This window comes from Suillus subalutaceus (genome assembly GCF_016647625.1).
Source record: "Suillus subalutaceus strain FC151 chromosome Unknown DFJ58scaffold_200, whole genome shotgun sequence".
In the NCBI taxonomy this organism is placed as follows: domain Eukaryota; kingdom Fungi; phylum Basidiomycota; class Agaricomycetes; order Boletales; family Suillaceae; genus Suillus; species Suillus subalutaceus.
In genome coordinates, this window is record NW_024540449.1 from 55,258 (window position 1) to 80,365 (window position 25,108).

Here is a 25,108-nt window from a genome sequence, read left to right on the forward strand (position 1 = left end):
AAACATCGAGCCAATAACGAACGCGTCTAAAACCCTACGCCCCTTGGAAATTCGTTGGAGCGGGGCGCGTGTCATATCGAGGTCTATCAAGAAAAGCCCGCACGAAAAAGAATTGGCGTGGGGGGTAATACATTGAGACGATCTTGGCTGCTACTTGCGCGTGACCCCAAGGCAACTGCACAGGTCCCAAACCAGGGACATGAAACTATAAAAAATCTCGTAATTACCTGGCTTGAATAAACATCAGGATTTTGAGAGGCACTTGATAGCAAAAATCAGAAAAGTAGCGACGATGTCTAGGCTTGGTAGAGCATGCGGTGCGTGCATTAGAATGGCTTTTCGTTCGGGGTGCACTGGATCCCGCTGAATCCAGAATAATTCAAGTCAGCTGAGACGCGCTTGTTTAAGTTAGATTGACATGTGCTCACGTCGTGATCAATATGGAGCATCTTCATGGGAGGTGAGGCGTCAAGAGATCGGCAAAGACATCGATGTTATCAAAATTAGGAAAATCATAGGCAAGAGATTGGATACCGGTCGGAACTGTGCGTGTTGGTATTCATCAGGTGGTGTATGGCGTTCATAACCGCGGTCCCGATGGGGTTCGTCAGGAGTATTCGCATGAAAATTGGGACAATGGTCACATCAAGTAAATCTAGCTGTCAGCAAAATTCTACCGTTCGCATGCAGCACGCGCACCAAAGATTGGTATCTAAAAACTTGAGGATCGTCGTATTTTTGAGTGGCGTAGAATTTGTCAGCCATTTGGCCTATAGAGCTGGTAGCTTGAAAATGCAGCCACTTCAAGCCGCTAGCTCTCAGTATGCCCTGCCACTACGTAGAATGGCGGTAGAAGCTGCGAGTGCAGTGGAAAAGCAGAGAACCGAGATGAATTGGTGATCCAGATCCCTGTGCATTATGGCGATAAACATCACGACTCTAGATTTTCTGCTACTTGCGAACGCCGCTACTTAGCTCCCTATGCACTAGACTTGTGTTTGAACGTTCACTAGAAAATGCAAGTGCAGCGGCAAATAATTAGAAGCAAAATATCGAGGCGAATTGGTCCAAAAGCCCGTGCACCGCAGGAAACAATGCAACTCGCTGAGTTTGTCCGCTGCGTACGGCCGCCGCTAGACTTCTACACATTGGGTGTAGCTGTGAATACATAGCACGTACGGCATCTCACATTTTGAACGGGACCCGCATCGAAGGGCAAGCTATCGTAATTCTATTGCTTATTGTGAACGGCGTAGACCACGGAGAGCTTCAAGAACGCAACGTCGCCGGCATGTTTCAGTGCAAGGTAACTTTCCGGAGCCGTACAAGCTGCCAGAGCTGTGAGATTTATTTGAGGCTAACCATTCTCGATGGCAGCGTAACTGACTAAACGTGTCGGGGATGATCGATGAACACCCGAGGTTTGAGGATGGCGTTCCCCATAGAATACCTCGAGTAAAAACATAAGATGGAGATATTATCGCCGACGAGCGCAGGTTAGTGAGAATCGAAGCCAGTGTATTACGGATTTTCAAAAATTACTTGCGTTACGCAGGATCACTTGTGGCAGTTACCAGTATAATTGCACAGCCGCCGATAAATCAAGAACGGCATTCTGGTTAAAGGACGTCGGGAATTTGGTGGAGAACGTAGGTAGTTCATGGAACCTCGAGGAGGACACGAGCTACGAAAAAATGAGATTGGACATTGTGGTTCCTGGCGTCTGGAGGATATGGGCCAATTAGGGAAGCATTATGCTGTGCCGGTCAATGCCGGTTAGAAGATGCCGGATACAAGTCTGGATATGAATGATGTCAATGAACAGTAGAAATCGAGGCCTAATGAACTCAAATGAGGATGAGCATGTGGTGAATACACTGGTATGGACATGAACGGACCGCTGAGGGTAGTGACGGAGGTAACGCTGGAGACGAGAGGACGAATGAGTATTTGAAAAGGATATTGTCAGGCACGATTAGACGAATTGGGAAGAAAGATGAAAAGAAAAACGAGGCAGAAAGCGAAAACAGCACAGGGAGGTGAAAAACAAAGTTTAAGTTGATGAAGCGGAAGGAGTTCTCGAATACATTGGGCATGCTGTAGGGGTGCGGTGTGGTTCTCTTCTTGGTGGGTGAGACGGGCGGAATACAATTTGGAAGATACGGACCGGACATCAAGGGCGGGTGTAAACATAGAACAGACGTGGAAGCGGGATGGGCGGTGCGGGGCCTCGTGTTTGCCTCGTGTTGTTACTGCCGAGGAGAGGAGTTAGCTTGGCCGAAGGGAATGAGAGACCGACAGGTTAGGGCGGGAATAATCGGGAGTATCCGCAACACGAGGCGGGATGTTATACCGAAGAGCGCGGGAGGGGAAATAAAATATTATATTATATTGGAGATACGGGGGGGGAAAGATAGGTTATGGGGGCCGCGGTGGTGGAAGGAGGTTTCATGAGCGCCGACACGAGGCAAGACCCCGAACCTTCAAGGAGGCGGGCGGGATGAAATGAGTGACTGGGGTCCATGGCGTTAGGACCGAATTAGGGAAATGGGTTCTACTTAATTAAGAAATGATGTGCGTCGGCAACGTTTGTTCTGGGAGTTGAGCGGGGCATGATGCTATACGCAAGATTAACCCGGCCGAGACTGCCACCGGGGAAAGGGTGACAAGTGACTTAACAAATGTGTGACAGGGAAGGCGTGTTCACCGACAGGGAAACACCTCTTATCAACCCACATTCCAATAATAATGAAACCCATCATGGACCTCCCCTTCCCCCACTAACGCGATACCATGTCTTCAGAACCTCCCATGACTTCTCCTCCTCTACCTTCACCAAATGGAATAATAAATAATCATTCCAATGCTCAGCTCGCACATCTACTACATAACAGTTATTGCGACAATGACAGACTCACAAAAGAACTTGGCAACACAAAGAAACGGCTAGAAAAAGCAGAACGTCTGCTAGCAGAATTTCAAGCTGCAACCGTTAATGGTGCTCCCCTCTCAGGCGAGGCTCGTCGTGTCATCGAAGAAGCTGAGGCACGTGTAGCCCATGCTGATAGACAGAGAGACGAGGCAGAAGCACGCAGACGAGTTGTTTTCGAATCTTACGAAGAACTCAATAAATACCTCGCCGCCATCGAATCTCGTGCTGCAGACGCACGTGCTGGTTTTCAGCGCATCCTTAGAGATGCAGGCGGTCATCTTGTCTTGACCCCAATCCCAAATCAAATTCAGCATGACCACAGCCCTTACTCTGCCAATCCCAGCATCACTGTAGAGCCCCCACCCCGTTCATACCCTCGATCTCATCATCGCTACACCTCCTCGTCACTTAGTTCTTCTGCACTCCCTCCAGGCCCGCTCCCTCCACCACCATCTACTCGTGGCGTCCGTCCTCGCTCAGGCAGCTTCGATGACCCTTCCTATCTCATTGCACTACCCCAGCCTCCTTCCAAACGACTACGTAACGAACGTGGTGAATATGACCACAGGCCCCCCCTCTCCGTAAGTTTCTTCTCATACCACCTTTCTATCTCCTCACATTCCCCAGGCTAGCTCCATGTCACGCGGACGTATCCCTGACATCGATCCCCACACCCAACAGCTTCCCCAGATTCAACACCTCAACCACCATCTTACCATTCAGCCTACTCTTAAATCTCACTCCCGCTCCAGCAGCCACTCTAGTGTCCGTGCTACTTCGCAGGACATCGAGGATCTCCTCCTTGACGCTGCCACTGATGAAAGGAGCGTTCTGAATGCTCGTGAACAACAGCCACAATCTCCTCGTGCCGTTTTGGCTGCCCACCAGTCAAGGGGTATCCCCGTAGGTCCATTAGATCAGCCCGGGGAGCTCAGGACCTATCAAACTCATATTTTTGCCCCTCCCGTTACTGGCGCTCCCCAAAAGAAAGGCAAACCAGGGTCAAGCGCAAATATCAGTGCGTCCCTTTTTAATAAACGGATCTCGAGTTGATGACGTAGCGCCAGCTCATAATGGCTCCCCACTAACACCTCCTAACGCCCTCGTCACTCCCATCGCACCAGTTCCTCCGCCTGCCATTCCCCCCACCACCTCGTTCCCCCCCACTAACGCTATCGGCCAGCGCATCTGCCGCCAATGCGGCTTACCAGGGCGCTACAAAGACAACAAGTGCGTCGAAAAATGGGGCCCTGGGCCAGAAGGGCCTGGTACGGTGTGCGATCGCTGTAGAAAAAAAATGAAGCGTGTAGAACGGCGGGGAACAACCGACGCAAATGTGGGTGGCAGTAACAACGCCAGTGCAGCTCGATTGCACCGTACGGATACCATTCCTGTCAGTGCGATTGCCGGGACACAGAGACAAACACAGTCGCAGTCGCAAGTCTTTCCAAGCTCAGCGTCTTTCGTGCCGCCTGTGCTTTTACAGGATAAGAAACGCACTAGTGGGTCTGCAAAGGACCGTGAGAGAGATCGGAACCGTGACCCTCCCTCCCCACCCGCGATTGCTACTCTACAGACCACAGACGACGAAGACCCTGGACGAAGACGACGGGGTGCGGTGTCCTCTGGTGGGTGAAACGTCCTCCATTCTATCACCCCCTAGTTGACACACACCTCTCAGCGCAACATCTTCCTTCTCCGCACTCCGACCCCAACACAGATCCAGACGCAGACGGCGAAGGCGATGCGGATGTAGACGCGGAGTTGAGAGAAGCAGCCGATGCCGCTGCTGACCACCGCAGTGCGTCTTCGACTGGCATGAAGGAGGAAGACATGGAAGTTGGGGAGTAAGCACATGAAGGCCGAAATGACTCCAAAAAATTCGTGAAGGCTCTACACGGCGAGAAGATGAATGTAATATTTCTGCGCGTTCATATGTCTTGCGCTTCCTTGATCGCCGTCCTCGCTCCCCGGACTCTGCTGTCTTGCTGTTTCTCGTCTTAGATCTCCGGTGACCTTCGATATTGATCATCGTCCAGTCGAATTTCTTTCTATCACCTAATGCAAACCATCCAATCGGATTACCCCACACCCCAATCATATGTTTTCGTCCCATGCTCGTCTCGCTATCTGCAACTGTTGACCTCGTGCTCTTTTTTGTTTCATTTTTTTGTGTTTTTTCTTCTTCTGCTTCATGCGGTTCATCCTCCATCATTTCATGCTATCTGTATCAATTCAACTAGTCCGTGTCGAGTCGATCAGTCCGCGTTAAGTCAACAGGTCTGTGCTTTGTCGACGCTGTGCATCACACATACCCTGAACTCCCAGTTACTCGCTGCATCACAAACTTTATAAGCCGATCCGCACTTACCACCCCCAACCAACGTGACGGCAGTCAGGATATAAATATCTAACGCGATGCTTGCCTTAATTTAACGCATGCGTTCATGTGACGAAGGTTCAGAAGGTTAAGCGCTAAGCCTTCAGCGGCTAGTGGTGTTGGCACGTTGGGATGCAAGGTCCGTGTTTGAAGGCTTCATGTGTCATCCTCTGCGTTGAACTAGTGTATATATTGATAGCGCAGCACAATTTGACTTGAATCTGACTATGATGGAGGTCTACAGGCTGTTGTGTAAAGGTCGCTCGTGAAAGTGTTTCGCTGATTTGAATCGGCGGACGTAGCAACTATGAATAGAACTGCTTCAACGGGCTTGTAGAATGCATCAATCGACGGCGCAGCATCTGCACGCTTGCAGGCGGACAAGAAGTCGTCGGTCTTTAAACTGAGTCGTGTGAGATGTGTAATGGAAGCTGCAGAAACTCACGCCGGTCTTATCCAACAAGCGATCTCTGGCTGAACGAGTTGGCAGCCGCGTTGATCGTTTGAACATCATGTCATCGTGGTGTAAAGCGGCTGGTCACAAACTGTATTTGTACCTGTACGCGAACTTTCATATTAGCGTTCTCATCGTCTGCAAGATCACAGCACGGCTGCAAGGCAGAAACTTCAAGCACCTTATCACGGGCACCTGACAACTGACCTACATCAGGACGACTGGATGTGATTTTCTTATGTCTGCCTGCCGAGGACATTATATTTTTGACACAGATCAGTCATCTCCTTTGACATTGGATCTCCGTCGTGGCTTCGCTCTCAAGCAATAAACTTCGCGATGCAGTCGTCAACACCTTGAAATCAGATAGGAAGTGGAGAGATCCCAACCCCCATCCACGAAATGTGTCACACATCATTTCCCGATGCGACACCTAACTGAGTTGTCACTGCCAGAGCCTCAAACGCCCCAGGCCATTTGCGCAGACCGAGAGCGGACGTGGACATGACCGGTCTGAGTGTAAACTATGATAGTTCCATCCACTCCGACATCGACATCTTACAAGACGTCAGACAGTATGTCATCTTATTTTTGAGCCCACCCACCTGCACAGTACTGAACCAACGTCTCAGCGCCCATGTGCGTTGGGGCTTGAAAGTAGGGGAACACCTCCCATAGATTGTAAAGTAAACGTAAATACTTTCCCATTCGACGATAGGGCGGCGATGGTATCATCGCAGTGTGTGAACTTTATGATGATCTGACTTTGATCACTTGCGGAGGTCAGTAGATGAAGGTCTCTGAGGGAAATCTCTGGGTGTGGAAACTAGGCGTCGAAAGTCAGAAAGAAAGTGAATTGAGCTCAGGAAAAGTTCAACCTGATCCTGAAAACCTAAACCAAACTTATAACCTCGCCTGTAATAAGTAGCCAAGCCGTGGCCTGTGAGGGATATGTGGATTCGGTCTTAAAGCACGCGGCGACCATTCTAAAGATATCTTCATAGTGATAGTAGTCATAGCGAAGATGAATAGGAAGAATGCCCTGTATCTGGACTCAGCAAGACACGACGACTGGATTTAAGGCAAGATTCACGAGAACTGACTCGGAGATACCGTTCTCTGAAAGTCGACCAGGTATAGAATAACCGCGAACGCAGCTTGGATAACGAATGTGAATGGAATATCGACTATTGTGCGCACTGCGCAAAACTTTCAATGAACGGATAGTACATTGCTGCCTTGTGCCGGAAGACAATTGGACGCTGAGCGAGAAGAGAGCGCTGGGGATGGCAACTTGCCGATGCTGGACTTTCTACTAGGAGGAATCTGTAGGCTGCCTTGGAAAATTCACTGTTGGGCCATTTTAAAATGTTGTACGCTGCAGACTTGTTCGACAGTGAGCAACTTCGCAAGATGTAAAAATTATGATAGTTTGACCAGAGGAAGCAGTGGCTCGGAAACAAAGGGTTTTCGTACTCCGTAGCATATATTCGCAATCGACAGAACAACGATTCAAGCTTCCGAAGTTTCAAGTCATTATTCAATTCCTTGGTTCAACGCCCAAATACATCTGGAGTAACAGCACATTGGCAGAAAAATAAACTAATGTATGCGCCAGCGCGCGTCCGTAGGAACGTACGATTCAAGTGTAAACAGTTTGTGCTGCTTGGTTTCTGTGGGTGAAGAGTACCTCAGCCACCTCAACTGCGATATCATGATGGATACGACAGTAACGGGGTGCACCAACGAAGCGGTCCTTAAGCTTCAAGCTTCAAGCCCAGTAAAGAGTTCACTGTGCTTCAAGTTTTGCAGGAACTTCCTCCTTCAAAGCCAAATATCTTGCGGCGAGTTGGTTGGTAAGCGCGAAGAGCTCTAGATCTCTGGTCAAACCTCTATATGGAGACAGTCTTTCAGTCACTGAAGTGTTTTGTCGGGTGCGTACGTCGATTCTAAGCGGCTCTTATCGATATCTTTGTTTCTTATGTTTATAGGAATTCGACAATAGACGCGCCAACCAATGGGAAGCCCTACTAGTACGTCATCACGTTATTTTTGGTTGCTTGGTTGCTCGTCACGGTGGTCTAATTGCCCGTGCAGTTTCATTTGGTATTGGGACTTGGTCGACTCACGACTTCAAGAAGGGCAGCGGGTGTGAGGAACAAGCAACAGAGCAAGGCGCTGAATATCATAGTGGTTAAACTTGAGTCGATTGATGGGAAGTGGTGTGTTAAGAATCTTAATGATGAGATTGCGAAGGTGGGGTATGTCGGTTTTATCTTCTCATTATATATGTAATTGGCCTTGTTTTATTTTTTACAAGTCATGGGAATTCTGGCGAAGGTTATGTAAATGTCCCAGATATCGGTCTCGTAGAGTCGTAAACCTTGTCGATTATGTAAGTGACAGTACCTTAGCGAAAGAGAACAATGGTCTTGTGTTACCTTATTACTCCAGGGCGTTCAAAGCTCAACGACAGTGTCCCGATGACCGTGTATTAGAATGACTGTAGCATGAAACTGTCCAGGTCAAAAAAATGTGACCGTACCATTACTCTTCTGTCTCTTGCAAATTTACTCCAGAGCTGATAGGTAGTATGACGTCGACAATCAGGAGCCCTGAGGCCTGACCTCCAGGTCAGATAGATAGTATCAGATTCATATCTATGACAACTTTAGCATTCACGACCGCTGTGTATAACAGCCCATACCGAATTGTCAGTGCTGCAGCGCCGGAACCAGTGAAAGAAAGATCATTGATTGGAAAAGAAAAGTATGCAATTGTGTTTATGAAGGCAACTTTTGAGAGGTTGCGATACTCGAACAATAATAGCCTGACGTATCGCTCTCATGCTCAGCATTTTCGACTGCCCGTGTAATTCCGGATGTCCATCGTGAGATGTGCCTGTAATGAGTTCGTTGTCTTGATTGCGACTGGCAGAGCCCTTTGAGCAGTCTACCAGAAAGAGAGGTGGTACCACTTGATGGAAACTGAAACTTCGGGGTATAACCCTTCGGGGAGAATACAGGGTATAGTCAGGGATGTGTTGCGAACAGAATGAAGGAATTAATATATGATCGGCAATTGAAGAGGGGCAGGATGTGATGATCAGTGATGCGTAGTGGCAGCGTGGTAAGCATGAAGCCAGAACGGACAAGCGCCTACATGAATTGGGTTATAAATGTGCAGAAATCCAACTCTACTCACGACACATAGGATCGACGACTACGCCGGTGAGGTCCAGAGTACGTTCCTTGTCAACTTCGAATGCTACTGACCGTCTGTCTCCCTGTTTAGAGATATGTTAGGATTGCTTGATGGAGCAAAGAAAGCATTTCGCATTGTAAAAGGGCGCGCAACGCCGGCGCAGACAACCCAGCCGGCGCCAATACAAACTATGCGAGTGCACACGGAGAAAGTATTGGCAATCGCGTTCTTCAAAGACGGTCGACGGATCGTCACTCCTTCAAGGGATAAAACCCTGCGAATCTGGGACGTGCAGTCAATGGCATCGGTGGGAGGTCTATTCGAGGGACACAGCGACCGTGTGTATTCAGTCGCTGTGTCGCCAGACGATAGGCAATCTGTGAGTGGTGGAGAAACTGGAGCCATCATCATCTGGGATGTTGATAGGAAGCAGATGCTATTCGAACGGAAGAAGCATGATAACCTGGTTTCGTCGGTGTGTTTCTCCCCCGATGGAAAGAGACTCGCAAGCGGGTCACTGGATAAAAAAGTTATTATATGGGATGCGAAGTCTGGCGCTGTCCTCTCAACACTCCAGAGTGCTGGGGGTTCGGTGTGTTGCGTCGCCTTCAGCCCGAATGGGCTACAATTGGCGTCTGGTAGCTATTGTACCGTTTAGGTTTGGAGCACTGACTCGGAGAACGTCGCTGAGCTTCTGTTCGACATCAATTTCGCTCACCAATGTTGGGTTAAAAGTGTTGTATGGACGCCCAACGGCAAGCAACTCGTCTCTGCATCACAAGACCGAACAATCAAGTTTTGGGACTCGTCAAATGGGACCAAGATTGATCAACCTTGCACCGGTCACACTGACGAAATCAACTCACTTGCCATTTCTTCTGATGCCTCCTTCATTGCAACCGTCTTGTTCGATAAGACTGTGCGCCTGTGGAGCACTGAGTCACACAAGCAGATAGGACAGCGACTCGAACATACCACACGTATTTCCTCTGTTGTAATCTCTCCCAATGGAGAACTGCTCATGATTGGAGACTGTGATGGGAATCTTCAGCTCTGGTCCATCGAGAACGTACTTGCCGCAACACCCGAGACGGATTCCTCATACTATTTATATCTTGTGCACCGCAGCAAGGTGAAGTTGGGCCAAAACCTCTATGCAGAGGCCCTTTCGGACGCGGAAAAGGTGCGGACGATATCCGTCGTTGTTTTAACATTTGTAATGATATTCGTAGGTCCTCGAGCTCAACCCTACGTCTCATCTCGGGCAAAAACTGATGAATGCAGCGCTTTGTGGAGCACACTATGATGATGCATTCGAGGCCTTCACAATCATGCCCTCCAAGTTGGATGATGCGCCCGGTCCACAGCGACGTAAGCCCCAAACAACTCGAGCGCCGACTTGAAGATCACTTACAATTTTTGCAGAGCTACGCCAGCAATACGCCAGTCCATCTGAATATGCTATTCAACGAGCCATTCGCGTCAAACTGAAAAACGCTCCACTTCGTCTAATCAATACTATCACTGGGCATATATGTGATCGAAATGCACAGATAAACGCATTCACGAAGAGCACAGAGTACAAAAAGCTTTTGCGTTCATTGGTGATACACGCGCCCCTCCAAACAGAGCCCATCGAAGAAGCCGTCGCGACGTACTTCAGTTGGGTCATGTTGTCCCATACATGGGAAACCAAGGAGCCGCTACTGCACGACATTCAGGGCAACATATACAACTTAGATCCGGTTGGAACCAATGTGAAGTTGCAGAAGTTCTGCAAAGTCGCTCGCAATGCGGGGCATCAATGGGCGTGGGTCGATACGTGCTGCATCGACCAGAAGAACCCTAGCGAGCTCCAACAATCAGTTAATTCCATGTTCACCTGGTATCACCACTCAGCGCTCACCATCGTCTACCTATTCGATGTCCCGCCTTCGTCAAAGTCGGGTGCGCTTGCAAACAGCACTTGGAATACGCGAGGATGGACCGTTCAGGAGTTCCTCGCTCCTAGAATTGTTCTCTTTTACCAAGTAGATTGGACCCTATATCTCAACATATGCTCACGCAACCACAAGCAGTCTTTCAGTATCATGAATGAATTGGAGCGTTCAACTGGCATAAATCCGCAGGCGCTCAAAGCCTTCCATCCAGGGACAAGAGATGCCCGAGAGAAACTATGGTGGGCGTCAAACCATGACACCACTATGGAGGAAGACATCGCGTATTCGTTGTTTGGGATCTTCGGCGTCCACCTTCCTGTAATCTACGGAGAAAAAAGACAGAACGCGCTCGGACGACTCTTGCAGGAGATCATAGCTCATTCGGGCGACATCACCACCCTAGACTGGGTGGGACAATCGTCCAACTTCAACAGTTGTCTCCCAGCCGAGATTTCCTCATACAAGGCTCTGTCATGTACGCTGCCATCTCTATCTGAAGACGAGATGCAGAATTCGGTCTCCATCCTGCGAAACAAAGTGGCTGTGAAGTCGGCTTCGAAGCTGTATTATCTATATGAGTTGTCAGCTTTGGGTCTCATAGAATTCATTCGAATGAATTTCCTTAAATGGGTTAGTGATGTCCTATCTATATGTTTCCCGAGACCGCACCCCTGCAGTCGCCTCCGTCCCCGTCCCTGCTGCCCTGCCAAGCCTGTTGCCGTCCCTGTTCCCACGCCCCCATATCAGGAAGCGTCCCTGCTTCTCTGTTCTCAGGCAGGGACTCCTCCGTACCATATCAGGAAGGCGTCCCTGCTTCTCCGTTCCCAGGCAGGGACTCCTCCGTCCCATATCAGGAAAGCGTCCCTCCGTCCCTGTTCTCACGCAGGGACTCCTCCGTCCCATATCAGGAAAGCGTCCCTGCTTCTCCGTTCTCAGGCAGGGACTCCTCCGTCCCATATGAGGAAAGCGTCCCTGCTTCTCCGTACTCAGGCGGGGAAGCCCACAAACTCATTCATCATATCTTCCCCCCCCCCCCTCCCTCATCGAGCCCACAAACTTGTCAGTCATATCTTCCCTACCCTACCATACCACAGCACCAAGCAAAACAAACTAGTTCTTCATATCTTCCCCTTCCACCTCGTTGAGCCCACGAACTCCTTCGTGATATCTTCCCCCCTGCCTCATTGAGCCCACGAACTCCTTCGTTATATCTTCCCCCCTGCCTCATTGACCCCACAAACTCATTGGTCATATCTTCCCGCCTGCCTCATTGAGCCCAACAAACTTGCTCATCATATCTTCCCCACCATGCCACCAAGCCAAACAAACTCGTTCGTCATATCTTTCCCCCCACGGCACCAAGCCAAACAAACTTATATGTATGGTCATTTCAGAAATAGGTTTCAAACTTGTGAAAAAAGTTCTTTTCATGGGCTGGTACATATCATGGAGGGTACTTCCAGGAATGATATGAGCCAACAATTAAAGAAATCGGCGGTTGGGTTGTGGAGATATGGCCAAAATACTGACATTTTGGCCCCACCACCATATGTCACCAATATTGATCTCCAGGTGGTCCAGGATTATCACCAATCGATTCCTACACCTAAAAAACCCTAGGACAGGCCTTTACAGTATCGGTCTTAAGTTAAATTCAAGCACAGCAAAATATAGGAGGTAGGAGGGGGGAGGAGGACCTTGTATATCTCAAGAACGCGATTTTTTCTGGGAAATCTGGCTCGACCATCATGTTCAGATGGATCAAGAACCCCCAGGAAAAATGCTTTTGGAGCACTGGCAAGTCATGGGAAGTCTGTAAAAATCGATCTTTGTGGGGGGTATGAGGCAAACTGACATATTTCAATTCAAACAGGCTAGAAATAATCTGGGACCATCTCCAATCGATTCCTGTGATCATAAAACACTAGGAACATCCTTTGATATATCAGTATTCACATAATATGAAGATATATGAGATAGGAGGGGGAGGGGGACCTTGCATATCTCAAGAACATGATTTTTTCTGGCAAATCTGGCTTGACCATCATGTTCAGAGGGTTCAAAAACCCTCAGGAAAAATGCTTTTGGAGCACCAGCAAGTCATGGGAAGTCTGTAAAAATCGATCTTTGCAGGGGGGTATGAGGCAAACTGACATATTTCACTTCAGACAGGCTGGGAATGCTCCAGTACCATCTCAAATCACTTTCTGTGATCATAAAACACTAGGAACATCCTTTGATATATCATTATGTACATAATATCAATATATATGAGATAGGAGGGAGGAGGGGGACCTTGCATATCTCAAGAACCTGATTTTTTCTGGCAAATCTGGCTTGACCATCATGTTCAGAGGGATCAAGAACCCCCAGGAAGAATACTCTTGAAGGACTGACAAGTAATGGGAAGCCTATAAAAATCGATCTTTGTGGGGAGGTATCAGGCCAACTGACACATCACAATTCACATGGGCCCAGATGACTCTGAGACCATCTCCAATCAATTAATATGATCCAAAAACATTAGAAACATTCTTTTATACATCAGTATTGACATGGAATCCTGTCTCTGGGCACAGTAGGTAGTAGCCAGGGGGAGGGGATAGCATCACTCTGGAATATGATTTTTTCGGACCAAACCAGTGTTCCCATCAGATTCAGATGACTCAATAACCCCAGAAACAAGTTCTATTTGAAGCCGAGCAAGTCAAGTGAAAGCTCAAAAAATGAATCATTGGGTGAGGCAGCATCACAGGGGTGACACTGCTTACATAAGCAAAAGCGGTCAACTTGACCATAGGTGAGCAACTTTACAACAACATGACTTTGACATATCAAATTATTGTTCCTACTGGTCCATGTCTTCATAAATAAGCCTGAGATCAAGTCATGCAAGTCTTAGGGAGGTATCAGGCTGACTGACACATCACAATTTCACATGGGCCCAAATGACTCTGAGACCATCTTCAATCAATCAATATGATCGCAAAACACTGGGAACATCAGTATTGACATGGATTCATGCCTCTGGGCACAGTAGATAGAGGGAGACAGTAGCATAACTCTGCAATATGTGAATTTCCAAGTGACAGGCTGTATTTAGAAATGCTTATATAAGCAAAAATGCGGTCAACTTGAACCAAAAATTTTCTCTTTCTGTCTTCCTTCTTCTTCACCCACTCTAAACTGTTTTTTTTTTTCACTTTGTGGGTCTGGGGGACTTTTGCTGGTTGTCACTCCTTTTTGGGAGTCTACTGTTGATAATGGTGCCAGCATTTGTCACTTTTTGTTTCACTTTGTGGGTCTGGGGCCCTTTGTTGCTGGTTGTCACTCCTTATGGGAGTCTACTGTTGATAATGGTGCCAGCATTTTTGGGTCTGGGGACTTTTGCTGGTTGTCACTCCTTTTTGGGAGTCTACTGTTGATAATGGTGCCAGCATTTGTCACTTTTTGTTTCACTTTGTGGGTCTGGGGCCCTTTGTTGCTGGTTGTCACTCCTTATGGGAGTCTACTGTTGATAATGGTGCCAGCATTTTTGGGTCTGGGGACTTTTGCTGGTTGTCACTCCTTTATGGGAGTCTACCATTGATAATGGTGCCAGCAATTTTCGCTTCCTATGACTTTGTGGGTCTGGGGGCTTTGACTGGTTGTACTGCCAGCCATTTTTCGTTTTTTTTTTCATTTCGTGGGTCTGGGGGGACTTTTGTTGGTTGTCACTCCTCTATGGGAGTCTACCGTTGATAATGGTGCCAGCATGTTTGGGTCTGGGGGCTTTTGTGCTGGTTGTTACTCCACCAGCATTTTTCACTTTTTTCACTTGGTGGGTGTGGGAGCCTTTGACTGGTTGTAGTGCCAGTTATTTTTCGCTTTTTGAACTTTGCGTCTCTGAGGGCTTTTTTGTTGGTTGTCACTCCTTTATGGGAGTCTATGTGTGAAAGATATCTGGTGAGTCCATAAGTTAAAGACTACCGATCCGCATGAGTGTGAGTGAGATGACTCGACCCAAGGGGATTGCTACTGAGAGCAGATCCTCGCAAAATAATATGCAAGGGGATGCAACCAAAGGACTAACAATCTATACGGCTTTTGCGTACGGATAGCGGATGAAGACGGGTACAGAAAGTGACGGACACGGAAAGCGACGGAGAGTGTGAGGTATCGAGGTCTTGATGTAACGAGCTACCGGTAATGATCCATGTAACGGAAAGTGCGAGCAGAACGAGCGGTGAGAAATGCGGGTTATGCGCAAAGATCCATGATAGCAGAAACACTAAGGGGACTTAGACACGCAAACTTAGACACTGAATCCAAGGGAGTGAAAGGAAGTGATATTCACAGAGACAAGCACAACTATTTATCGTGAATCGTACAAACTCGGAATCCTCAAAGTGGCGACAGTAAGTACAGGTGAGTCCGTAGCGTAAGTATGTAATAAAGCACAGGCGGCCTCATGTATGGGAACGCACATGTAATATGGCCTGCAAGTGATCAGAGACAACAAAAGAAGACAAATAGCACACCAATGGGGATGGATGGACATGGGTAGGATGAAGGCCAAGTGCATGCAGCATATATCTGACACGGATAGTGGATCCGGTAGGTGTCCATACAGACGGCTATAGACCGATTGTGAGGATGTTTGGCACACCGCACCAACCGCCATGCCTCACGCATCGTACACGCAGGCGCTGTGAAAGAGTAATAGCAACTAGGCTGTTATAAACTAGCGCTACTTATCCAAATAGGCGCGAGTGTAATCTTCGACCCAAGAGGACTGCTATTGAAGCAACTCCCTACTAATAAACAAGGGAAGCGATAGCGCAAAGGGCTTCAAACCTATAGTAACCTAAGACCAAAAACTAATGAGTAGCGCTGTAGCAATCAGCTGCAAGTGAGTTCCGACAGAGAAACGTGCGTATAAGTGACAGGCGCTATGCAAGTTGTTTTATGCGATAGCACTATGCGACGTCCAACTAGCGACAGCGAGAAGAAATCAAAGGGAGTGAGAGTGGAAAGTAAGATAAGACAGTGCAAGTGAAATGCCTGGTAGCGACTAGATTATTTGGGTAGCAAGGTCTTGGTTCCTTCCCCTTGGCTATTATCAATATTATAAATAATTTTCGCTTCTCAGAGCATTTGCTATTCATGTCACTCTATGTATTGTAAATGTGAATTATAAATTTATATATGATTATGTCTGAGGTAGAATCAGTGCTGTGTAATCCTATGCCCTTATCGCCTAACCGGTACTTATCTCTGACTCACTCAACCCTATGCCCTTACTGCCTGACCAGGACTTATCTCTGACTCACTCTCCCCTTTGCTCTTACCACTAATTTGGCAGTCCCGCCCTCGATCACTTCCTACCTATATATACTAGTAGGGTATCGCCTGTATTCTCTAACTTGAATCTACTTGGTTCTACCTGCCTATCTGCTTGAAGCCCTAAGCAAGCTTCTCCTTCTCGTCGCTTGACAGTCTTGCTAGCTGAGAAGCACGATTAGAGACATGCCATCCTAATTGTCGATAACTTCATTGTCAAGACAGAGTTCGCAACGCCCATGATCACACCAGGCTAACTTTGATCATGAAAAAGTCCATCACCATCAAGCCCTCATTAACAGGTTATATCTCCAAGGGTATTGCCCTCTGTGAGAAAGCCAGCTTCAAGAGACAACAATGGCATTTACACTTATGTTTCCCATGACAGTATGTCCTGCTGGAAAATATCTGCTGCTCTGTTAAGAAGGTGATGATTTGAACATACCTCCTTACCCTTAGCCAATGCCTCCAATATATCCTCTGTTGTGAGTTTGGGACGCCCTAGAGAGTCGCTGCCCTGCTTCTAGCATGGGAACAATAAATCCACCAAGATATGCTATGGCAACTCACAACAGCAATCTGGTTTTCATATCCCATGCCCAAGCGTCCACATCATACCCTGAGTCCAGTGCTCCTTGCCTCTTTGTCCCCTCATGACAAGATGTGAGGTTTCGAGTAAAAGACATGTATCTATGCTCCAGAAGCTATCTAGTGAGCTGCAGAATCTAGGACTACGGAATGCTGACAAATAGCCCAAAGAATTGGAAACAACCCTTCTTCTGATTGGTAAGCTCTATCCAGATTATGATTGATGATTCGGATTCCGTCGATAATAGATGGATGCATGTGTCTAGTGGTAATGGATGATGTGCACATTGAAACCCCCACATGGGACTACATGCTGTTACATATCCTACTAAGCGGAAGGATAAATGATGGTTCTGATGCGATGTGGCATTTCAAATTCCCATTTTAATTCCGGGTGGACGGCCCAGATGTTAACTATGACTATACTCATATGCCTGCTAGTCATCATACCAAGTCAACAACCCCTTACCAATGATGTGGAGTGGTCATTGTAGTCCAACAATATCATGTTCAAATTTAGAAATTAGTGACGTAACAGTCAAGGAAGGCAGGGAGGCAGTTATTTGTGTTGCTCCACTATCAAACATGCCCATCTACATGACTTCTAGTTAGCATCACTATCGCTCCCCTTGCTTTTAGTAGGGAGTTGCTTCAATAGCAGTCCTCCTGGGGTGATTACTATACTCATGCATCATTTGATAAATAGTGCTAGTTGCTAACTGCCTGGTACCTATTTCTCTTTCACACTGGCGCTACTGGTTGGAAGCGGAGCATGAGGGTACAATCACTGGGCTGGTTAGTGAGAAGTAGCGCTGAGTGGTCACCATTGCAAGCGAGTGGACTGAACTAGCTCATATGCCTGCTAGTCATCATACCGAGTCAGCAAGCCCTTACAAATGATGTAGAGTAGTCTTTCTAGCCTAAAAATATCATGTTCGAATTTAGAAATATGTGACACAACAGTCAAGAAAGGCAGGGGAGCGGTTATTTGTTTCGCTCCAAAATTAAACAAAGGCGGTGAGTTTATAAAATGGAATTTGGGCTATTGGTTTGGAAATAGCTGTAATTTGTATAACTTGGCTGTTTAGAACAATATAATGTCAGCCATGATAACCTTACATGAGCAATATATTTTTCACGCTGTGCTCGTTGTTTTAAACAACCACAATGTCATCGGACTGCCAGCTCCATCTGGTCATTTGTGTGCTTGGAATCCAAGTCCCATAAAGCAGCGAGATGATCACATTGGATGATGGATATTGGAGTGTCCTTGCTGCAGCTTACAATGTGATTCCATCATGCAATATCTGCTGCTAATTGATTGAGATGTGTGTTCACATATTATCTTTCTGTCTTACCCGATGTGTTTAATAAAATTGCCAATTTCTGTTATAAATGCAAGATATTGTGAGTCCATGAATGAAATACATAATGATTTTTTGCACTGCTTCTGACAGGGAGTGAGACATCTGACCCTCACAGAAGAGCATGTACATCACACCCCCTATTTCTAGTGACATGTGGTTCAACAATGCCAGTACTCTGGTATTGACCATGTGTCTTCACACGTTATTTTGATCAATGTGTATTTTGCATGGAGGAGATTGGGTGAGGAAATGTCTGTATTCCGCAAATTCATGACACTAGAATGGGTGAGGAGAGGTTAGAAATTAATGAGAGAACATTCTTGCATGCGTACCCACACTAGTGAACGATCTTCGTGTAGTGTTAAATATGTATTCTGATATGCATTCGAAGGATGGTGGAATTATTGGGGTTGTTCTTGTATTCGTCAGACCGCATGGACACATCACCCTCATCATTCTAATTCTCTTTGGTGATGTCTGGTTGTGCAATGGGAGCATCTGCCATTCAGTTGTCTTTGCCATGGTACTCCTTCCCTAGAAGCTCATCGAGGGGGAGTTCAATTGTCGGACAAAAAATGCTGACGCAATTCGTGCAGCCATCACTGATTCCTTCGCTATAGGTTATGTGATTCGATAGGTGGGGGTGGGGCAGAGGAGATGAGCTGTGCCAATTGTGTTGTTTATATTAGGCCATGACTTTTTATAAGACGAGTAATTGGTTGCCATTCATTGACAGTAGACACTTATCCAGCGATAAATAGCTGTGGCATTGGAACAATGCCACAGCTACAACGTTAACGAAGTTGAAGTGCTCGAGGGAAATGCTGTTGATTTTGACGAGTTGGATCGGGTTGAACAAGGAATAATATCACAGGTAATTCTAGATGAGGTTGAGGTGGTTAATTACAATGGCGATGGTGGCGGATGGGATGAGGTAAAATATTGATGTCATCGTTAGGAATGTTGTATACATAGTCTGCATAGCGCCTAGAGTTTTGCCACCCTGGCAAAACAACCGGTATTTCCAGTTTTTCCGGTTATAACAGGCAGAACTAAATCCAAATAGTTCTGCCCCCCACACTAGGGATAAGTGATAATTTGTTTTTTCATTGTTTGCCATACAGATAGCAATCAATTGATTCGATAATAATCGTCTGATACTATCAATGATGGCTGTAAACATTCCCCTCGAGCTTGTCATGAAGATCTTCACTCTCGCCACTCATAGACGAGAGGAAGCAGCATCCTGGATTTGTGTTTCCAAAAGGACCTACATCTTGTGAGCGTTCGATGCCATGTTCAATCCTTTCCCTCTCTCTACTTATCCTGTACATACAGATTTGAAAGATTATTGTATAATAAGGTCGTCTTCAATGATGAAGACCATGCATTCAGATTCTTGGAATGCTACCGCCTTCGGAAAACGCATATCGATCCTCCTCCATCAACTACAGCGATGGTTCTCGGCTATGATATCACGTACACTACCCTAGTCGAGATATTGTCACTCTGCAAAGATATCACCAACCTTTCCATAGCATCCATCGACGAGGACTTCATTCCTGACCTCACAAATCTGCATCACGTACTGGAACCCATCCACCTCACGGTGCTCTGTTTACACATCAGATTATCGCTCACTCACTCTTCCATGGTGATGGCAAACACGTTCGCTACATTGACGCATCTTGAGATAGAAGATAAGGAAATGCTTCGCCCTGTTGACATGAACGCCTTCCCCAAGTTGACCCACCTGGCGCTATGGTTCGTCTTCATCAACGCAGGAGGGGACTTCCCTGGCGTTGTGAAGCGTCTTCTCCAACATGCAACCCTGCAAGTCCTTGTATTCCGTGTCGATGGTCACAGCGAATGTGCAACGTTCCTGGAATCCCGTGGAATCGTGGATCGTCGCATTATCATCGGACCTTCACGAAGGTTTGTATGGGATGATTTTGGACATGGTGACATGTTACTCTGGAAACTCGCTGACGACAGGGCCAACATGCCTGCCCCAAACCACAGTAAGTACATCTAGTTCAATTTGACATATTAGTTTCAAGTGACAAAATCACATAGAAAAGCACCGCTGCTTCTCTAACAGCACGTTTGAAAATAGATTCAGGGATTATAAGGGGCTTCCTCGAGTTCCTGAACGCGATGTGGACCGTGGGTTCCGACTGTATTATGGACCTGGGGATTCGTCGGATTGAGCTGTGTGATCCAGTTTGATGCGCAATGGTTCCAGGGACGAGGAGACAGAGGTGGATTCTAATGATGAGGACATAGAAGAGGATTCCCTCGATGAGGACGTAGAGGAGGATTCTCCCACCGAGGACAAAGACGAGCAGAGTTGTCCAGGAGTATATTTGACGCTGTTGGCTCTCTTGTGTACAATACATCAGTTTTGATACCTAATATTCAAACACGTATGACAGCTCACAAATGCAACTACCGATTGGCGGAAAACATGATGTGAGATGGAATAAACTTATAGCGGTCAGAGGAAGTCGTGTGATCAAGTGCACCGAGAGTGTAGTTGCCAGTCAATGATCCCGGCAAGAACGAAGAAACTGCTTCTCCCTCAGGATGAATGAACGATATTACCGCAGCCATCAAGCCATTGATGGCGAAATACATTGCGAGTGACCTTCTTTGTATTAGGCCATGACTTTTATAAGACGAGTCATTTGTAGCAGAGGAAGAAATGCCGTTGTGACTGGATGCAGGGTGAGAAGAACCATGGTTAGTTCCAGAGGATTCATCATGTCTCTTGCGCTTGGAATCCCCTCGTAATCCAGCGAGCAACTGGCCAAGATCAGGCGCCTACCTCACTATGAGATGAGATTGGCAGAAACTGACATGTCATTATTTTGCCTCAAAGTATGGTCAATATGTATTTAATCATGATACGGCGATGACCTGTTATATAGGCGCAACAAAGGCAAAGCCACCAAGCGTTTTTGGTCTTCATTTGTATAACGTGGTTGTTTAGAACAATATAATGTCAGCAATGATAACATTAATTGAGTGCCATAATTATCACACCGCGCTCTTTCTTTCAAACCATCAACATGTCATCAGACCATCAGCCCAAAAAGCAGCAAGACTATCACACGGAAGGATGGGCATCGGAGTGTCCTTCCTGCGGCTTACAATGACTCAAATCACAATCTGTGCAATGAGGTCGATATCCCGCTCATCCGATTCATGACAAAATTCCCAGCATCTACTTGCAGCAATACCATTGATGTGCAGTTCATGCCTGGTGCAGCACGTCACACTCCTCATTTTGAGCTGACAGTCGGGCAATCTCTCTGTATGAATAAATGTGTCATGTTCCATGAAGTGCCATACAATCCAGTGGAGCAAGTAGTGACGTGTCAATACCTCGATGCCATATTTGTGATCTCACCAAATTGCCCAGTTGATATCCACGGTACGTGTTTATGCGCGTCATTCCATTTGAAATTATTGATGAATATGATAGATGTTAGGAAGCGATGCAATGATCATGTGAACACAACCATTACGGGCACGATTGGTTCATTTTTCACATCGATGAACGATCCCACGAAGATTCAATGCATCCTTGATATACCTCTCGCACATGTCAGCATGCCATATGGTATCATGTACGTCCGATATTTTCTGATTATCGTCGCACATTGCTGATGGTCAGTTTAAGGCAACTCGATCATGGTCTCATGCATGGTTGGAATCAAACTACTCGCTCAATTCCGATCAGGTCCAAGGTCCATGCTAAATATTTCACTGCCAAGGGATGGGGTTACTGCATCATGCTGGATTTCTAACCCATCCTCGTCATGAGGCTGATGGGATGTTAACCTGGATGAGGATGGAGGCTGGTCTCAAATTTTAGGTCATATTCCGGTTAAAAAGCAGAGGCACAGATCGCATTCATCTACAGGAGCTTGCCGCAAAACTTGCCAAATACACAGCACACACCCAATGGCTCCAGAACAACTGCGACGGAGAGCCAATCACTCTCCGGCCAGGAGATATGTTGTAAGTACATGAAGTGCTGAAATTTCGATCGCTAATGTTCCATGGAATCAGGATAATTCCTCCTGGAATGGTGTACGCCGTGTACACGCCAATCGCATCATTTGCTACTGGAGGACATTTCTATCATTATTCTTGAATGCACCTCACGCATCTTTCCCGGTACATTGACGCCGAAGTCGGAGATTCTCCTGCTCATGAAGCTCTTAATCATTCCATAGAGACCCTGCGTCGCATCGTTATAATGATTCCATATCTTTCCCCAAGAATAGGTCAGTACCAATGTGCTCTATAGAACGATCCGGCTGATCATGCCAGTAGTGTTTCCAAAAGATCACTCCTGAGTCTTTACATCATGGTAACGAAGGGACGACAGTATCGTTCAAAGGATGGCAGTCCACAGTATGTGGATGAGACCGGGACAGCACAAGCAAGCGCTGATCTCAGCGATGTCATAATTCGGCGTTTTGGAATATCGAATTAGTAAGATTGCAGAGGAGATTGTATACTTTGGCAATCAGCACAACCCAGGTCTTGCCATAGACCGTGCGGATATACTTCACACGTTGAAAGATTCGCTATGGTTATAGGATTAGGCTCCCCTGTAAATAATGCGTCTGCCGTTGTACTTTGGCTCTCATCGTGAAGTCTTCGCGGTGATTTTTCCATAATTTTCTGACTCACTTGTGTGGAGCATGGTAATCATAATATAGAACTGCACCAAAAATCCATACCCAAATGCCAGGATAATATCCTGGCTACTGATGATAGCATTAAGTAATAGAAGGTGCACAGGCACACGAGATGTCATAGAACCAGGATCAGTGCCATCGCACTGTGTCCTCTTACAATTTGAGTAAGTTTGAGGTTTTCTCTTATTTCGTGATGGTACATAGCTGTTGTCACCAACTGTCATAGCAGCACGCATAGAGGTACGTCGAATCACCACCTATCAATATTATATAGGAATGCTCACAGGATTTCCCAATGCTGCAGAGTGTTCTGACAGCTGTCGCTCTGCATCAATTTTTGTTTGCTGGTTACTTACACCGTCTGCATCACCCTCGATGTCTGTCTGGTATGCTGAGCATAATTGTTGCACCATCTAGATTCAATGTATGACAGCAAGATTTTTCTCGTGTTCAGAGTCTTAAAAGGCCTTTAAAATCCTTGATGTCACTTGTAAATTTCCCAACTCTATGCTCACACACTGTTTCACGCCAGGCTTAACAGATTTCTTTGTTTTTTTTCCATACCCAAAGAGTCCGTACTAAATACAATGTGCTCTTGGCGTTTCCTTATTTTAATTTTGTGTAGCTGTTGTGTTATGAAAAACTGGTCAGACTATTTGCAACTCTGAACTGGAGACAGTGTTGTTATTATTGCTGTGGCGTGAGAATGTCACGTGATGTGAAGTTCATATGTTGCGCTTTAGCAAATTTTCCCTCTTTCTTTCTTACCATTACCTTCACAGGTGGTTTCTCGCCTTTTTGGGCGTTCACTGTCGATGATGGTGGCCACCTTCCTCTTCCTTGTTCCACTCCTACCACGCATGCAACCCTTGGACTGTGGCAGATGGTTTCTCGCCTCTATGGGCGTTCACTTTCGATGATAGTGGCCATCTTCCTGTCCTTGGGCCATGCTGGTAGCTTCTTTCATTCTACTTGGTTGACTGGTGGTTTCTCGCCTCTATGGGCGTTCACTTTCGATGATCGTGGCCATCTTCTCCTTGTCCATTCCTAATCTTCCTGTCCTTGGGCCATGCTGGTAGCTTCTTTCATTCTACTTGGTTGACTGGTGGTTTCTCGCCTCTATGGGCGTTCACTTTCGATGATCGTGGCCATCTTCTTCTTCCTTGTTCCATTCCTACCATGCATGCAACCCTTGGGCTGTGGCGGATGGTTTCTCGCCTCTATGGGCGTTCACTTTCGATGATAGTGGCCATCTTCCTGTCCTTGGGCCATGCTGGTAGCTTCTTTCATTCTACTTGGTTGACTGGTGGTTTCTCGCCTCTATGGGCGTTCACTTTCGATGATCGTGGCCATCTTCTTCTTCCTTGTTCCATTCCTACCATGCATGCAACCCTTGGGCTGTGGCGGATGGTTTCTCGCCTCTATGGGCGTTCACTTTCGATGATAGTGGCCATCTTCCTGTCCTTGGGCCATGCTGGTAGCTTCTTTCATTCTACTTGGTTGACTGGTGGTTTCTCGCCTCTATGGGCGTTCACTTTCGATGATCGTGGCCATCTTCCTCTTCCTTGTTCCACTCCTACCATGCATGCAACCCTTGGACTGTGGCGGATGGTTTCTCGCCTCTATGGGCGTTCACTTTCGATGATAGTGGCCATCTTCCTGTCCTTGGGCCATGCTGGTAGCTTCTTTCATTCTACTTGGTTGACTGGTAGTCTCTCGCCTCTATGGGTGTTCACTATTGATTATTGTGGCCACATTTCTTCATCGTCCCATCCCCCATATATTTTGTCTTAAGAGTTAGCCTGTGTCAGTGTGAGATGATTCGTGTAGGACACATGTGATTGAAATAAATTGGTGCTTGAAATATAACATGTTCAATTGTGTCTGGATTCATCATTAGGGCGTGTATAATTCTGATAGCATGTATCTCTGCCCGTGAGTATGTCACGAGCACGAACACTGGTCTTGGACATACAATACAGGATTACCTCTGTTGAGGCCTAAAGTGATTAAATCATGTGGGTGATTCAGATGTCGCCGGATTGACTACCAGATTCCTTAGTGTTGTTCATAGTGCCTGAATGGTATAAGGACGATATTCGGGCGCAAATGAACGAGTAGTGCATTGTCTGAATGCAAAAGTGGATGGTGATTGAAAATGCTGGGCAACACTCAGCTCGATGGCCTTGGAGCAGATACCTGTAAC

The 25,108-nt window shown here is 46.8% G+C and overlaps 4 protein-coding genes across 4 annotated transcripts; 3 read left to right on the forward strand and 1 right to left on the reverse strand.

The window, feature by feature from the left end:
• The first annotated feature begins 2,696 nt into the window (after positions 1 to 2,696).
• DFJ58DRAFT_819053 (uncharacterized protein) lies at positions 2,697 to 5,250 on the forward strand. The gene is made up of 4 exons (XM_041391899.1): positions 2,697 to 3,513; positions 3,560 to 3,950; positions 4,000 to 4,560; positions 4,614 to 5,250. The coding sequence occupies exons 1-4, from the start codon at positions 2,794 to 2,796 to the stop codon at positions 4,781 to 4,783; spliced, it is 1,842 nt and encodes a 613-aa protein (XP_041236905.1). The 5' UTR covers positions 2,697 to 2,793; the 3' UTR covers positions 4,784 to 5,250.
• Positions 5,251 to 19,356: 14,106 nt separating this feature from the next.
• DFJ58DRAFT_735117 (uncharacterized protein) lies at positions 19,357 to 21,999 on the forward strand (the record flags this gene model as incomplete). Its single annotated transcript, XM_041386579.1, has 7 exons — positions 19,357 to 19,466; positions 19,526 to 20,208; positions 20,264 to 20,357; positions 20,412 to 20,547; positions 21,269 to 21,623; positions 21,675 to 21,819; positions 21,873 to 21,999. The coding sequence occupies 7 exons, from the start codon at positions 19,357 to 19,359 to the stop codon at positions 21,997 to 21,999; spliced, it is 1,650 nt and encodes a 549-aa protein (XP_041236906.1).
• Positions 22,000 to 22,449: 450 nt separating this feature from the next.
• On the reverse strand, positions 22,450 to 23,315 carry DFJ58DRAFT_847078 (uncharacterized protein; the record flags this gene model as incomplete). Its single annotated transcript, XM_041393396.1, has 3 exons — positions 22,450 to 22,556; positions 22,895 to 23,159; positions 23,187 to 23,315. 3 exons carry the CDS (start codon positions 23,313 to 23,315, stop codon positions 22,450 to 22,452), a joined length of 501 nt encoding a protein of 166 aa, XP_041236907.1.
• Positions 23,316 to 24,081: 766 nt separating this feature from the next.
• On the forward strand, positions 24,082 to 24,696 carry DFJ58DRAFT_735118 (uncharacterized protein; the record flags this gene model as incomplete). The annotated part of the gene is made up of 1 exon (XM_041386580.1): positions 24,082 to 24,696. The coding sequence occupies one exon, from the start codon at positions 24,082 to 24,084 to the stop codon at positions 24,694 to 24,696; it is 615 nt and encodes a 204-aa protein (XP_041236908.1).
• Positions 24,697 to 25,108: the final 412 nt, after the last annotated feature.

Coding starts and splice junctions, on each gene's coding strand:
- DFJ58DRAFT_819053 (XM_041391899.1), top strand. CDS start 2,794: ATGTCTTCAGAACCTCCCATGACTTCTCCTCCTCTACCTTCACCAAAT. Junction 3,951..3,999: donor AGGGTCAAGCGCAAATATCA/GTGCGTCCCTTT, acceptor ACGTAGCGCCAG/CTCATAATGGCTCCCCACTA. Junction 4,561..4,613: donor ACGGGGTGCGGTGTCCTCTG/GTGGGTGAAACG, acceptor CACACCTCTCAG/CGCAACATCTTCCTTCTCCG.